At 43.9% G+C, this 15,799-nt stretch overlaps 1 protein-coding gene across 1 annotated transcript in view; it reads right to left on the bottom strand.

Annotated features, from left to right (window-relative positions):
• Nucleotides 1–15,799, bottom strand: part of CCDC175 (coiled-coil domain containing 175) — a 59,534-nt gene that overhangs the window by 34,477 nt on the left and 9,258 nt on the right. Inside the window, exons 5-7 of the mRNA XM_015566479.1 lie at nucleotides 11,929–12,157; nucleotides 4,647–4,769; nucleotides 1,474–1,583 (exon numbers count right to left, since the gene is read on the bottom strand). Coding sequence (XP_015421965.1) covers nucleotides 1,474–1,583; nucleotides 4,647–4,769; nucleotides 11,929–12,157 — 462 coding nt within the window. The remainder of the gene's footprint in view (nucleotides 1–1,473; nucleotides 1,584–4,646; nucleotides 4,770–11,928; nucleotides 12,158–15,799) is intronic.

The raw sequence follows: 15,799 nt of genomic DNA, 5'->3' as shown, positions 1-15,799 counted from the left end.
TGAAGATGTCTATTAAGTCCATCTGATCAAGTGAGTCATTTAGGATTGCTGTATCTTTGCTGATTGTTTGTCTATAGGACTTATCCAGTGCTGTCAGTGGTGTATTAAAGTCCCCTACTATGATTGTATTGTTGTCGATCTCTCCTTCGATATCTTCCAGGAGTTCACAATTTGTCTTTTAAATCGAACTCTGGAGGTAGTCCCAGAAGCCATATATTTGTATTACAAGACCTTGCCTTCTGGTCCAAAGCTGAGCCAAACAGTTTTTGTTGCTGTTAATCCTCACCTGAGGGTATTTTTCTATTGATTTTTAGAGAGAGTGAAAGGGAGGGAGTGAGAGGGAGTGAGGAAGAGAGAGGGGGGGAGGGAGAGAGAGAGTGAGAGAGAGAGAGAGAGAGAGAGAGAGAGAGAGAGAGAGAGAGAAATGTGAGAGACACATAGATTGGTTGCCCCCTGCACATGCCCCAACCTGGACTGGGGATCAAATCTGCAACCCAGGCACGTGCCCTTGACAGGGAATCGAACCCTCAACCCTTCAGTGCTCAGGCCAATGCTCTAACCCAGTGGTCGGCAAGCTCATTAGTCAACAGAGATAAATATCAACAGTACTTCTTCAAAATAGACTCGCCCAGGCCGAAAACTGACTTCTGTGCATGGGCCACGAAGTTTCAATCGCACTGTACGTGCGCACCCACACGTGGTATTTTGTGGAAGAGCCACACTCAAGGGGCCAAAGAGCCGTATGTAGCTCACGAGCCGCAGTTTGCAGACCACAATTCTAACCACTTAGCAACACTGGCCACGGCTGAGCCAAACGGCTTTTGATGGGAAATCTGCGAATTCTCCTGGAAGAGAGTCTATTGGCCAATCTCTAACGATGAGCAGGCCTGTGCCAGGTAATTTCAGAGGGTTTGGAATGGTCATGCTTAGCCATGGCTCACCAGGAAGAGAACATACTATGCAGATAGAGAGAAAGATGAAACCCTTTTGCAAAAGGAAGAGAGAGTGTGGGCCTTGGGATGAAAGATTTCCTTAAGTTTCTGGTTCCAGTCCCGTGGGTAAAAGTTTTTACCCAGGGGCATCCCTGTAATTTCTCAATAAACTCTGCAAATCTCCCTCGACTAAGAACAGCCACTGAAACCATATGGGTAGGGGAGTGGGTAGCCTTGCGGCAGGCCTCATGAATGCCTTCCTGGGGGCATGTTCATTTGCAGGAATCCTGGAATGGAAGTGAGAATAATATAGCCCACCGAGTCCCTTCCTTTTCCTGAGCTGACTGCTTCATCCCCAGTATTTTCTCTTGATCACGGGAAAGACTGATTAATTTCAAAATGAAGAGGTGTTTCTCTACAGCTTGCAAGCACACAAATTTTAGTAAACTAAAAGATTATAATTTTCATCTAATAAAATTTTTTAAAGGAAAGAAACATAACACTGAGAAATGCTTCAGTAAAAATAAAGTATCATACTTACATTTTTTCCTCCAGGCTATTACAGATTTTCTTTATTTCTTCGATCTGTTCTTCCCAATGTCTTATTGATTGATTTAGTTCTGCTATCTCTAAATTGTGATCACTAAGTTCCTATTGAAAATTTTAAAAAATTATGGCATTCAGTCATTGTCAAATGATTCAGGATGGTGGTTCGATTCACTAAATATTCATGTGTCACCCACTCAACTTCTGCACTGGGGGTATCCTTTAGTTAAAATAAAAGCAATCATTGCAATTGTTTCTTCAAAATATAAACTAGGGCAGAAATAAAAAATAATATTTGGGGGGGGGAGCAACCAAATATAGTAGTGAGGATGTGACAACTATAAAAACAACTTTCAAGACATGAATTCACCTTGACTATCATTTTAAAAAATAAACAAATCTATATTTTCATAATCATCTCCAAAATGTTATTCCAGGAGAGAAGAATGATATTATAAACAGGTCTAAACAACTTGGGTCTTTCACCTCAACTGATAGCTATGTTCATGCTGAAGAAAAATTTCTCTCTTAATATTTAATCAGAAGTTTGAAAAGAAAACCGGTGAAGACTGTGAAAAAATGTTAGCCTAATTTTTAAAGAGGAAATACGGATGAAGAAAATTCATAGTGAGACAGCCATGCTGACAATGCAGTTTGGGAATAAAGAAAAGGGAAGGCAAACATATCAGAGCCCTGGGCCTACGTTTCAGCTTGTGAGGGAGAATGGAGCTGGTCAGATCCCTCCGCTCTGCAGCACAGGTGCCAGGGCAGATTATCCAATGCCATCTAAGCCTGCACGCCAACGCGGGGTCATGGACACACCCGAGCAGCGTAAAGGTGCTCTCCATCCTGCCACGTGAGACAGGTGACAGCTCCCCAGAACTCTTTCTTTTTCTAAAGAAGTAGTTCTCAACCTTCCTAATGCCGCGACCCTTTAATACAGTTCCTCATGTTGTGGTGACCCCCAACCATAAAATTATTTTCGTTGCTACTTCATAACTGTAATGTTGCTACTGTTATGAATCATCATGTAAATATCTGATATGCAGGATGTATTTTTATTGTTACAAATTGAACATAATTAAAGCATAGTGATTAATCACAAAAACAATATGTAATTATATATGTGTTTTCTGATGGTCTTAGGTGACCCCTGTGGAAGAGTCATTCGACCCCCAAAGGGGTTGTGATCCACAGGTTGGCGACCCAAAGGTTGAGAACCGCTGCAAGCATCCTTGGGACTGAACTTCTGGGCTATAACTAATTCCAGAGTAACAGGGTCTGAAATCCTAGAACTGCCACCGACAATCAGCAGAATGTCTAAAGGACTCCGGCTGGCCATGAGGATTGGTGACTAAATGCCAAGGCCATCAGGAATGACACTGGTCACCTCTTGTCCCCAGTTCTCCCTGCCCTGGATATGTAGGCCATCTTGAGGACCACGCACCATTATTCTTTTCTGCCAACATGGCATCAGCTTGACCTGGGTGCAGAGTTTTCTAAACTAAAGGTACCACAGGAAGATTAATCTGATATCTCCTACTGTCTCAGTCCACAGCCAAAATGTTGTTTTCTAATCTTGAGCAATAACAACAAACTTCACCAATGTCTGATCTCCACAAAAGCCCTTCGAAGAAGGCAATGGTATTACCCCACTTTTCATTTTTCATTTCTATAGATTTCAAAGAGGAAGGGAGAGGGAGAGACAGACAGAAACATCCATGATGAGAATCATTGATCGACTGCCTCCTGCATGCTCCCTATTGGGAATCGAGCCCGCAGCCCAAGCATGTGCCCTTGACAGGAATCAAACCCGGGATCCTTCAGTCCACAGGCTCTATCCACTGAGCCAAACCAGCTAAGACTTACCCTATTTTATAGGTGAAAAAACTCTGGGCTGGTAGAGTCAAGGTTTGAACCTAGGTCTCTTTGACACTCAAGTTTGTGCTTTAAACACTATTCTCCACCAGTAAGGTGAGGCAGGGTGGGCAGGCTATGACGGGGCGAGAGGGAAAATGACACTTTCAAGCCTTGTCTCACTTGGCCGTAGAGATCTTTGGAGTACAGGGTAAGGAGCATGTGCTGCATTTTCCCAAGTTAGAACTCGGAGGGCATTTGGCTTTGATTTATGAGGCCCAAACAAGAGGTGTGTACTTGGGGGGCATGCAGATCAAATGTGTTTTATGCAATCCCTACTTTCTCCTTTGAGTCTAGCCTGACTCACGCTTCCTTACTATGTTGATATTTAAAAAATAGGTAATGATATTCTTAAATATATTGGGAGGGGGAATTTTGACTTGACCAATGTTTTGTAATTGGATGTCATAACCGATATAATAAAACTAAAATGATCAGGACCACCATATAAAAAATAAAATGGAATTGGCTGAGCATTCTGGTAAGAAGTGTGATGTTTTTGTCCATATACAGTTTTACAGGTATCTCTCAATGCAGATAGAAGAAATGAAGACTCAATTCAACTAACTGTGATAGATTACCATTCATTTCTGTTTTAATTAACATAGAAGTGGTATTATCATTAACATTTTCAATTATAGTCACCTCCATAAGGTCCAGTTTTCTAATTTTTAAAATAATGATGATCCCCACAAAATACTTAACAAAGTACTGGCTTTCATTCAATGTTATTAGCATTTTTAAAAATAGAGCTGCAGAGTTCTCAAGTATTTGCTAAATTGAATAAACAAATAGTCCCCTTTCCCTATTATGTTTTTCCCTATTATGTTCCTGTACCCAATATAAATGGAGAGGCTAAATTCTGTTTTATCATCACATACCCAGAATTAAGGAATCTGTCCCTGGTTATTTCTTTTGTTATGTAAAATAAAGCAATATCATAAAAAATGTTATATATGGTATTGTATGCATTTTAAAAAAATCAGTTTTACAGTATTTTGGTCCATCCAAATGCAATCTGTACCTAAGGTGTGCCAAACTTCTTTCTTCCCACCATATTCCTGAAGAAGAAAACACAATTGCAATACAACACACTAAAGTATCAGGAAATGTTAACATGACAAAAATATTCTTCCAGCATGTAAATTAAAATCAATTCCTTTTTAAAACGCCTGTTACCAGTCATATTAAAGGTAGTGTATATTGAGGTGCCCGGGTCAGGCTTGAAAAGCATAGTTTATCCTTTCTTACCACTGTGCTGGTAATAACTTTTTCTTTTATGTCCATCTCTTTAATCCTTAATTTATCCAATTGTTTCTTCCTATAATAAGCATCCTGTTTCTTAGATTCACAGATATTTTCATATTCAATCATCTGTAGTGACAAACACAAACCAATGAAAAAGCTTATGAGGGCAACAAAGTTTAGAAACTCCCTTTTTAAATTTTATCAATCTAATTCATATTCAATTTAAGTATATCAACAATAAATAATAACCAGTCCTGGCTGATGGCTCAGTTGGTTGGAGCATTGTTCTGAACACCTAAAGGTGGCGGATTCCATTCCAGGTCAGAGCACATATCCAAGATGCAGGTTCAATACCCAGTAGGGGGTACATGTGGGAGGCAACCAATTGATGTTTCTCTCTCACATGGATGTTTGGATGTTTCCTTCTCTCCCTCCCTTTCTCTAAGATAATAAAGAAAATAATTTATTTTCTGTTAATAAAGAAAATAAATGAACAGCTCCAAGTCTGTTCCCCGCAGATCCAGGGGGAAGGGACTACCAATGGTTCTCAACCTTCTGGCCCTTTAAATACAGTTCCTCATGTTGTGACCCAACCATAAAATTATTTTCGTTGCTACTTCATAACTGTAATGTTGCTACTGTTATGAATCGTAATGTAAATATCTGATATGTAGGATGGTCTTAGGCGACCCCTGTGAAAGGGTCGTTTGACCCCCACAGGGGTCGCGACCCACAGGTTGAGAACCGCTGGACTAGACACAGAAAGAAAACACGCATGCCCAGTAAAGTCTAGGTGGTCTAGGGAGGGTGACTGCCTATCAGTCACACCTGGGAACAGGTCACTGGCCAGAATAGATGTGGCTACTGCAAGGGCACAAAACCCGAGACATATATGCTCCAGAACAAAGGAAGCTCTTGCTCTCGTGGGACTCTTATCGCAGGGGGTATGCCCTCCCACTCTGCACTTGTCCACACGGCCCACAGACATGTGGGCTCCACACAGGATGGACTGATGGACTGGAATTAATCTAACGCTGTGCTGGACCTAACTCCAACAGGAACAGTATAAAAAATACAAAGTAATACAAAATGTTCAATGAAACCGAGAGTTGGTTCTTTTAACAGGTAAACAAGATAGATGAACCTTTAGCTGGACTCATTAAGAAACACAGAGACAGAACCCAAATAAATAAAATCAGAAATGAAAGGGATAAAGTAACAACGGACACCACAGAAATAGGATTATAAGAAAATACTGCAAACAACTATATGCCAACAAACTAGACAACCTGGGTGAAATAAACAAATTCCTAGAAACATACAATCTTCCAAAACTGAATCAGGAAGAAGACAAAAACCTGAATAGGCCTGGTAACAACTGATGAAATTGAAGCAGTATAAAACAAAAAACAAAAAAACTCAGCAACCAAAGCCCGGGTCTGGGTGGCTTCACAGGGGAGTTTTGCCAAACATTCAAAGAACTAACACCTCTCCTCCTTAAATTATTCCAAAAAATTCAAGAAGAAGGAAGACTTCTAGGCTCTTTTTTGAGGCCAGTATTATCCTAATCCCCAAACCAGATAAGGCCACAACAAAGAAAGAGAATTATAGGCCAATAACCCTGATAAACATAAATGCTAAAATCCTCAACAAAATACTAGCAAATCAGATCAGCAATATATTAAAAAGATCATAAACCATGACCAAGTGGGATTTATTCCAGGGATGCAAGACCAGTACAATATTTGCAAATCAATAAATGTGATACATCACATAAACAAATTGAAAAATCACATGATCATATCAATAGATACAGAAAAAGCATTTGACAAAATCCAACAACCCATTTTAAAAAATATATTTTTATTGATTTCAGAGAGGAAGGCAGAGGGAGAGAGAGATAGAAACATCAATGACGAGAAAGTATCATGGACTGGCTGCCTCCTACATACCGCACACTGGGAATCCAGCCCACAACCCAGGCATGTGCCCTGACTGGGAATTGAACCATGACCTCCTGGTTCATAAGTTGACACTCAACTACTGAGCCACACTGGCTGGGCCAACACTCATTTTTGATAAAAACTCTAAGCAAAGTGGAGAGGGACCATACCTCAACATAATAAAGGCCATATATGACAAACCTACAGGCAAATCATACTTAATAGGCAGAAACTAAAACCATTTCCCCTAAGAACAAGAACAAAACAGGATTGTCTGCTAGTATTTTATTCAATACTAGAGGCCCAGTGCATGAAATTCGTGCACAGGGGAGGAGGGGGTCCCTCAGCCCAGCCTGCACCCTCTCACAATCTGGGGCCCCTTCAGGGGGATGTCCAACTGCTAGTTTAGGCCCGAGCCAGATTGAGCCTAACCAGCAGTTGGACATCCCTCTCATAATCTGGGACTGCTAGCTCCTAACTGCTCACCAGCCTGCCTGCCTGATTGCCCCTAACCACTCTGCCTACCTGCCTGATTGCCCCTAACCACTCTGCCTGCCTGCCTGATTGCCCCTAACCCCTCTGCCTGCCTGCCTGATCGCCTCTAACCACTCTGCCAGCCTGCCTGATGTCACTAACTGCTCGCCAGCCTGCTCGATGCCCCTAACCCAGTGGTCGGCAAACTGTGGCTCGCAAGCCACATGCGGCTCTTTGGCCCCTTGAGTGTGGCTCTTCCACAAAATACTGACTTCTGCACATGGGCCATGAAGTTTCAATCGCACTGTACATGCGCGCCCACATGTGGTATTTTGTGGAAGTGCCCCTAACCACCTCTGCCTCGGCCCCTGCCGCCATGTCTTCGTCAGGAAGGACGTTCAGAATGACGTCTGGAAGGTCGTTCAGCTGTCCAGTCTAATTAGCATATTACACTTTTAATATTATAGATAGTATTGGAAGTCCTAGCCATATCAATCAGACAAGAAGAAAAAACAAAAGGCATCCAAATTGAAAAAAGGATTTAAAACTGTCATTAGTTGTAGATGACATGATACTGTACAGAGAAAACCCTAAAGACTCCACCAAAAAACTACTAGATGTAATAAATGAATTTGGCAAAGTAGCAGAATACAAATTTAACATCCAGAAATTGATGGTATTCTTACAGACCAATAATGAACTCTCAGAAAGAGAAACTAAAAAACAAACAAACAAACAAAAACCTCATTTACCATTGCAACAAAAATATACACCTTGGGATAAATTTAACCATAGAGGCAAAAGACCTGTATTCCGAAAACTATAGGACATTTAAAAAAAGAAATAGAGGAAGATACAAACATAGGAAGAATATACTGTGTTTATGGATTGGAAGAATGAGCATCATCAAAATGTCCACACTACCCAAAGTAATCTATAGATTCAATCCAGTTCCTGTTAAAATACCAATGGCATATTTACAGATCTAGAACATATACTCCAAAAATTTATATGGAACCCCAAAAGACCCTGGGTAGCAGCAGCAATCTTGAGAAAGAAGAACAAAATTGGAGGGATCACAACACCAGATATAAAATTATACTACAAAGCTGTTGTAAACAAAACAGCCTGGTACTGGCACAAGAACAGGCATATAGATCAGTGGAACAGAACAGAGAACCCAGAAATCGACTCAAGCCATTACGCTCAATCAGTATTTGAAAAAGAAGGCAAGGGACTACAATAGAGTTAAGACAGTCTCTTCAACAAATGATGTTGGGAAAACTGAACAGGAACATGCAAAAAAATGAAATTAGACCTTCAACTTACACCATACATAAACTCAAAATGCACAAAAGCCTTCAATGTAAGTCGGAAAACCATAAAAATCTTAGAAGAAATCATAGGCAGCAAAATCTCAGACATCTCCCGTAGCAATATCTGTGCTGATACATCTCCTAGGGCAGTGGCTGGCAAACTCATTAGTCAACAGAGCCAAATATCAATAGTACTTCTTCAAAATAGACTCGCCCAGGCCGAAAACCAACTTCTGCGCATGGGCCAGGAAGTTTCAATCACACTGTACGCGCACCCGCACGTGGTGTTTTGTGGAAGAGCCACACTCAAGGGGCCAAAGAGCCATATGTGGCTCGCGAGCTGCAGTTTGCCGACCATGGTCCTAGGGCAAAAGAAACAAAGGAGATAAACAGATGTTTAAAAATAAAAAGCTTCTGCACAGCAAAAGAACCCTGCAACAAAATGAAAAGGGAGCCCACTGCATGGGAGAATATATTTGCCAATGATACATCTGATAAGGCGTTAATTTTCAACATGTATAAAGAACTCATACAACTTAACAAAAGGAAGACAAACAATCCAGTAAAAAAAATGGGCAAAGGACCTGAATAGAGATGGCTCTAAAGAGGACATCCAGATGGCCAAGAGACAAATGAAAAAATGCTCCAAGTCACTAATCATCCAAGAGATGCAAATCAAAACGACAATGAGGTACCATCTCACACCTGTCAGAATGGCTACCATCAACAAATCAACAAACAACAAGTGCTGGAGAGGATGTGGAGAAAAGGGAACCCTCGTACACTGTTGATGGGAATGCAGGCTGGTGCTGCCACCAAAGAAAACAGTATGGAGTTTCCTCAAAAAATTAAAAATGGAACTGCCATTTGACCCTGTAGTCACACGTCTAGGAATATGATCTAAGAAGCCTGAAACACCAATCAGGAAGAATGCATGCACCCCTATGTGCATAGCAGTGCTATTTATAATAGCTAAGATCTGGAAACAGCAGCCCGAGGGCCCATCCGTAGATGAGTGGATAAAAACAGTCTTGGACACTGTTCCGCATGTGGTACATTTACACCATGGAACACTACACTATGCAGCTGTGAAAAAGGATCTCCTACCCTTTGAGACAGCTAAACAAAGTAAGCCAGTCAGAGAAAGAAAAGTATCATATGATCTCCCTTATATTTGGAATCTAACAAACAAAATAAACTCATGAACAAATAGAGCCAGAGACATAGAAGCATGGAACCAACGTCCATGCATAACTCATGGACACAGACAATCGTGCAGTTACGGGTGTGGGCTGTGTGTGTGTGGGGGCGGGGGACGGGGAGTTTTGGGGGAAGAAAAGGGATAACTGTAATACTTTCAACATTTTTTAAAAAGATGAAGGATGGAGGAGAGGATGATGAGCCACTGAATTAATGAGTCTTGGATACTGTTCTGCATTGGTAATTCCTACTGCGTGAGATAACAAATGCCCGTACCGTCTAAGCCAGCGGGAGTCAGGGGCTTCTGCCATTTGCATCTGAAAGCGTCCTAACTGGTGCCATTTCCAGGGAGATCACCAGGGGTAAACAAACTCCTACCCGTGGCTCAAATCCAGCCACCACCCGTGTTTGTCAGCTACTCTCATACATTCATACATTTAGGTGTTGTTTGCGGCTACTTTGGTGCTAAGATGGCATCGTTGTCTGTGGCAGAGACTGTATGGCCCACAAAGCCCAAAACATTTACCATCTGACCCTTCCAGAAAATGTCTGTAGACCCCGAGACAGGCTATTCACATAAGGAAGAGCCTGCCACGTTTGCAAATGTCCATATTTTGAGCTCCTTTGTGCCTCCTTTTTGCATTTTAACATTTACATTAAAGAATAGGGGGCGGGGGATTTCCCCGTAGGGTGTAAAATGAAGTCAGAAACTTGTTCATTCAGTGGAGTCACATGACACAGTGTCTCCATGTGCGAGGCACGCCAGGCTCTGTTGGCAGTGCTGGGATACAGCACGAAGGACACGGACAGAATCCCAGTCCTGGAGCCTTCTGATGGACAAAGCACTCATCTGCATATCCGATGCCACCGCTGCAGGACCAAGTGAGTCCCAGGGGAAGTAAAGAGAAGGAGAGGGCTTCCCCACTTCTCACCCCCCTCCCAGCTGTGCCCACACAGACACACCCCACTTTTGGCTCCTGTGACTTAAGTGGGGTGCTCAGAGAGAGGAAGAGGGCTGGGAACAGTGGGGTGACCGAGAGCTGCTGAGCATCCTTGTCAATATGGCACAAAAACAGTAAAATGCCTTTTGGTTCTTGTTGTCCTGAAATTCCCATTTCCTTGTGACATAATAACCAAGTGAGTTCTCGCCCAGGGACAGGAGCCCCTCACTGTTTTGGAGACGTGGATGTTGGCTGACTCCAGCACTGCGGGTCAGGCGACCAGGAGCTTCAGCCCCGCTAAGGTCCTGGGAGCTGGGCTTTCACAAATTCAGTTTAGTGGCTGCAGAGGGAGGGCCCAAGGGACTTCTTGCCAGCTCCTTCACCAAGAGCCCGTTCCCAGCATGACTAAGCCTGAGCTATCGATATTCAAAAAGGACGATCCATGGTTTTAATGTAAAACTATTCCTGAAAGACACAGTGTTACCGCTGTTAGCTACTCACTGATGGGAACAGAAGCCAAGGATGTCAGACACTGTGGAGCATGTTCGGCTGGGAAGCAGGGGCCCGTTTGCCCCCCCGGGAAGCTACAGCTTCACACCCCAAGAAATCACAGCATTGTCCCTCCAAGGGCATCAACACCCTTCTCTTCCCCACTCCAGGACCCGATTGTGTGTGGAGCAGGGGGAGACACGGACATGCTCAGTAAAGTCAAAATGGTGCAGAGGAGGTGCCTGACCCCAGAGGCCTGTCAGTCTAACCGGGGAAAGCCGTTGTCGAGCCCAGCAGAAACCCTTGAAACCTTGGGAAGCTAATTGGTTATTCTGAACAAGCTCCTGGTTATAATCCCAGGAGACAAAGATCTCTCTCTCTCTCTCTCTCTCTCTCTCTCTCTCTCTCTCTGTCAGACTGATTCAGCAGGTGCAGCAGGCTGGGGCAGGGCTGAACTTCCTAGTCCTGCCATAGAGACACGGCCGAAGGCAACCAGATGACATGGAGGCAAATTCCTGGTCCCTATAGGGCTGCAGATGAGCCAGGGGCCACCCCAGTGATACAAATCCTGTCACTCATATTCTTTCTCATGAACTGAGATGCTGCTATACAATTAGCTATCTTCCCCAAGAGGCTCCCCTAAGATTCCCACCTGCAAACGAGATTAAAAACCCCAAGACAAAGGGCCAGTGCATGCACTCTCCCACTGGGGAACATGTCCACACCTTCCCCTTCCCTGTCGTCTCTCCCACAGGCATGCATCTCCTAAACTCTAAGGATCTCTACTCTATTTCCCATCCCAGTGTTCACAGAGGACAGCACAAGAGCGCTAGCTAGCCTTGAGGACAAATAAATTATTCCCCATTTCGTGCTTGAGATTCTGGATAATTCTGTACCATAAAAAATAAATCATGCCACTTACCTGGCCACTCAACCTTTTTTTTGCTTTCAAATATTCTCCTTTGTCTTTGTCTATTATCGCCTCTTTACCTTGAATACTTCTCTTTTTCAGTCTTATTTCTTCTTTCTCCAAGTTTATTTTTGTATAAGTCTCATTGATGTAAATAGTGGCGAGGGCTTTTTTCCCCATCGCGTGGTTGAGTAACACAACAAGCTTTTCATGCTTCTTCGCCAGCTCCTTTTGCTGTTCACTAGGAGAGAAAAAAACCATTCATGGCGTGAAAAGTATGGTTTTTGGGAAAGGAACTTAAAGACTATTAGGTGAAATCAACCACCATAAAGGGGGAAATTGTAAGGCATACTGATTTTAGAACTGTATTTGTAATCGCCTAAACTTGGTTGAGATGAGGACAGATGGATAACACAAGTGTTAACCTTGTAACTATTTACCAAGTAAAAATATCACGTGGTTCTGCCTCACCGCGCCCATCTCCACAGAGCAGGTAGTGTCTATGGGATATTTTGGGTTAAAACATGCAATGACTCAAAAACAGTTTGGAGCACATAAATAAAACCTGGCCAAATGGTTTGCTACGTAGCACTGCCGTTATGTACCTTATCATCCTGAGATCTGTAGTTAAATCAAAGAAATATATACATCCCACCACCCCACCGGCCACCTTCTGATGCCAGGGCCTGCAGGGAGGACCCAGGAGAAAGCTCGCCTCCCTCCGATGGACAGGAGTTAGGCGGGGAGAGGGTCCATCTTCATTGTTCAGGGGATGCTTGAAACCTAATGTGAACCCTCTTATCTCCCACCGGCTGCAGCCAAATCTGAGTTCAAAAGTAGACAATACCTTCACCCGTCAGTTGGTCACATTCACTGGAGGAAGACCGTGAGGCTGCTAGAAACATCTACCCCAGGGCTAACCATAAAAGGTGTGTACGAAGAATAACTGCCACAATGTCTGAGACAGGCCAGTAAGCCAGGGCAAGTGGAACAGGGAAACTGAGGCAGAAAGCTGAACAAACTGGCCGAGGAATTTACAGCCAGACACAGCAGGTCGCCTCCCTGGAGATGACATCTAGGCCTCAGTTGTATTTCAGCTCCAGGCCCAGAAAAGCGGCACAACCAGGTGGGCGATGCCAGGGCCTGCTGCAGTGACTGACCCCTGCCCTGCCAGTCAAGGCTGTGACCCAGGAAGAGCACGCCTGAAAACTGATGAATTTTCTGCAGAAACCACGCCCTGAGACCTCCCCTAAGATTCCTGCCTGCAAACGAGAGATAAAAACCCTCAAGACAAAGGACCCAGCACTGTGCTCTCCTGCTGGGAGCATGTCCACGCCTTCCCCTTCCTCTTCTTCCCCCACAAGCATGCATCTCCTAAACCAGCCGTGGGCAAACTACCTCCCGCAGGCCAGATCCGGCCCATTTGAAATGAATAAAACTAAAAAAAAAGAGACCGTACCCTTTTATGTAATGATGTTTACTTTGAATTTATATTAGTTCACACAAACACTCCATCCATGCTTTTGTTCCGGCCCTCCGGTCCAGTTTAAGAACCCATTGTGGTCCTCGAGTCAAAAAGTTTGCCCACCCCTGTGACCTAAACCCTAAGGAACCACGTGAGGCTTGCAACCTAGGGGAGGGGTAGGGGGAGGTGCTAATGGGCAGTGGCAGCTCTCACCTGGGCTAGCCTAACCCTCTGAACCTGTCTGCAAGGCCCCCTTTCCTCTGACTTCCCCGTGAGCCAAAGCAGCACAGCCTGTGCTCTCCTGTTGCTGCTTCTATGCTAAGCCCTTACTTCACTGTCCCCAGCTTTTTTTGTTGTTGCTTTTTTGTTCCCAGCTTTGATAAACGTACTCTCATAGTCACCTGGACTTGTGCTGTGAAATCTTTCCTGCACAAAGTCAGAAACCCACACACTACTGGCCAGCCCTAGGCAGACCCCCTCAGGGCCAGGTCCCTGTCTGATAACATTTCTATATTTTCCTTTTTAAAAAGCTCCTGCAATGTACACTTTTTTTTTCCAGTCCCAGGGCTAAACATTTTAGTTCAGGCGGTTGTGTGCAAAGGTTCAGGAAAATGGAAACGGCTTGTTGGTCAGTTCGATTTCCAGAGGTCACCTCCACCACGTAAATTCAATAAACAGAAGCCCAGGTTAGAGGGAGTCAAATCCTGGGTGCTTTGTGGTCTAGTAGAGGAAGGCTTCTAAGAATGGGTCGACCTAGGGATCGAGTAGCCTCAGGGAGACAGAGCGAAACAAGTCAAATGAAAAACCCTAACTGGGAGCACTGGGGTGGGCTGAGAAGCGAGCCCTCAGAAACCAGAGGGGGCGTGCAGCCTGAGGAAAGCACACCAAAGAGCTTGCAGGGATCCAGCTTGCGAGAACTGTCCAGGAGAGGGCCACCTTCTTTGAAAAACGGGCGCCACGCACAATTGTAGCTTGATGATACCGTACCATCAAGCCACCCACGTTATGTTTGTAATTTGCCTAACCATAAGGATGTCTCTACAGCAGTGATTCCCAACATGTGGTCAGGACCTCCCAGCAGCGGCAACATTACCTGGGAACTTGTCAGACATTCCAGTTCTCACCCTCACTTCCACCAAGTCAGAAGTTCAGGGGGTGGATGTCCCCAGCAATTGGCGTTTTCACAAGAACCCCAGGAGATTCTGATGCACCATGAAGTCTCAGAGTCACTGGTCTGTAGGGGGGTGATGGTGCTGGCCAGCTGATACGAGTATTGCAGCTTGGAAATGGACATCCAGTCTACAGGGCAGTCTCTGGCAATTGTGGCTGGCACACGCCACGTACAAATCTGCCCTGTGAAGCCCCAACAGGGGTTGGAGAAGGAGTATTTCTCAAACTTATGTGATGATGAACTTCCTTTTTCATGGAGCATCTCCCGGAACAGGTGTTCTGAGAGCCTATTTCCAGAGGAGTCTCTGGGCCTTGGGGTCTCCACCTTATTCCTTGTGCTTTGAAATCATGTGCACCAAGCAATCCTCTGATTATTTTAGCTTCCCAAGAGGATGTTCCCGCTACGATGAGGGCTCTTTGAAAACTTCTCATTTTGACAAACTGACCTTCTAGTATTTACAATTAGCCTTGCAAATTTGCTCACAGAACTGAGTTGCTCTTCAGAGGTTTAGTTTTGCTTTCCCCGCCCCAGAATATCTCTCTTCCTCCATGAGATGGATAAATCAAGACTTGTAATCCCCATTTAACAGATGGAGACAATGGAACCCCCAGGGGTGAAGTGCTAGCAACACAGCCAGGAATAAAGGAGACTAACAGGTGTCAGATCCTCTCTTGGGAACATAATCCAGTCTTAGATTTTGACTATCTTTAAGGAACTAAACTAGCTACCATCTATCTGGCTTGATGCTATATTTACACCTAGCAAGCTTTCTTCCTTTGGTGGGTGAAATTTGTAAATTTAATTTTACTAAAATGGAAACCATGTGCCTCTGTCTGTGGAGGCCGTGTGCAAAGCACTGTGGGATTTACACACAGCAGCTGTTGCTCAGAAGCTGGGTCAGAGGACAAAGCCCTTAGGACAGGGGTGGGCAACCCCTGGCACGCGTGCCAAATACGGCACACCAGTAACTTTTGCTGGCATGTGAAACCCTCTCTTTTAATCTTCCATTTACAATTTTTGTGAACATGTGAATGACTTAAATGTTAAATTACAAGGAACTGGCAAGACACTTGATGTTATCTTTGGTTACATAAAGGCTTTTGAAAAGAAACTGGAAGTCTTTAAGAGGGATATGGATGGTGAGAGATTTAGATATTTCCCAAACCTCAAGAGGCACATCAAAGACCTCCCAAAAGAGGACAGAACAGTCTGTCAAAGCCTTAAAAAGATGTTTTTACACATCATCG

Source organism: Myotis davidii, unplaced genomic scaffold (genome assembly GCF_000327345.1).
Source record: "Myotis davidii unplaced genomic scaffold, ASM32734v1 scaffold281, whole genome shotgun sequence".
Classification (NCBI taxonomy): domain Eukaryota; kingdom Metazoa; phylum Chordata; class Mammalia; order Chiroptera; family Vespertilionidae; genus Myotis; species Myotis davidii.
The sequence above is the reverse complement of the archived record's forward strand: the minus strand, read 5'-3'. Positions and strand labels throughout refer to the sequence as shown.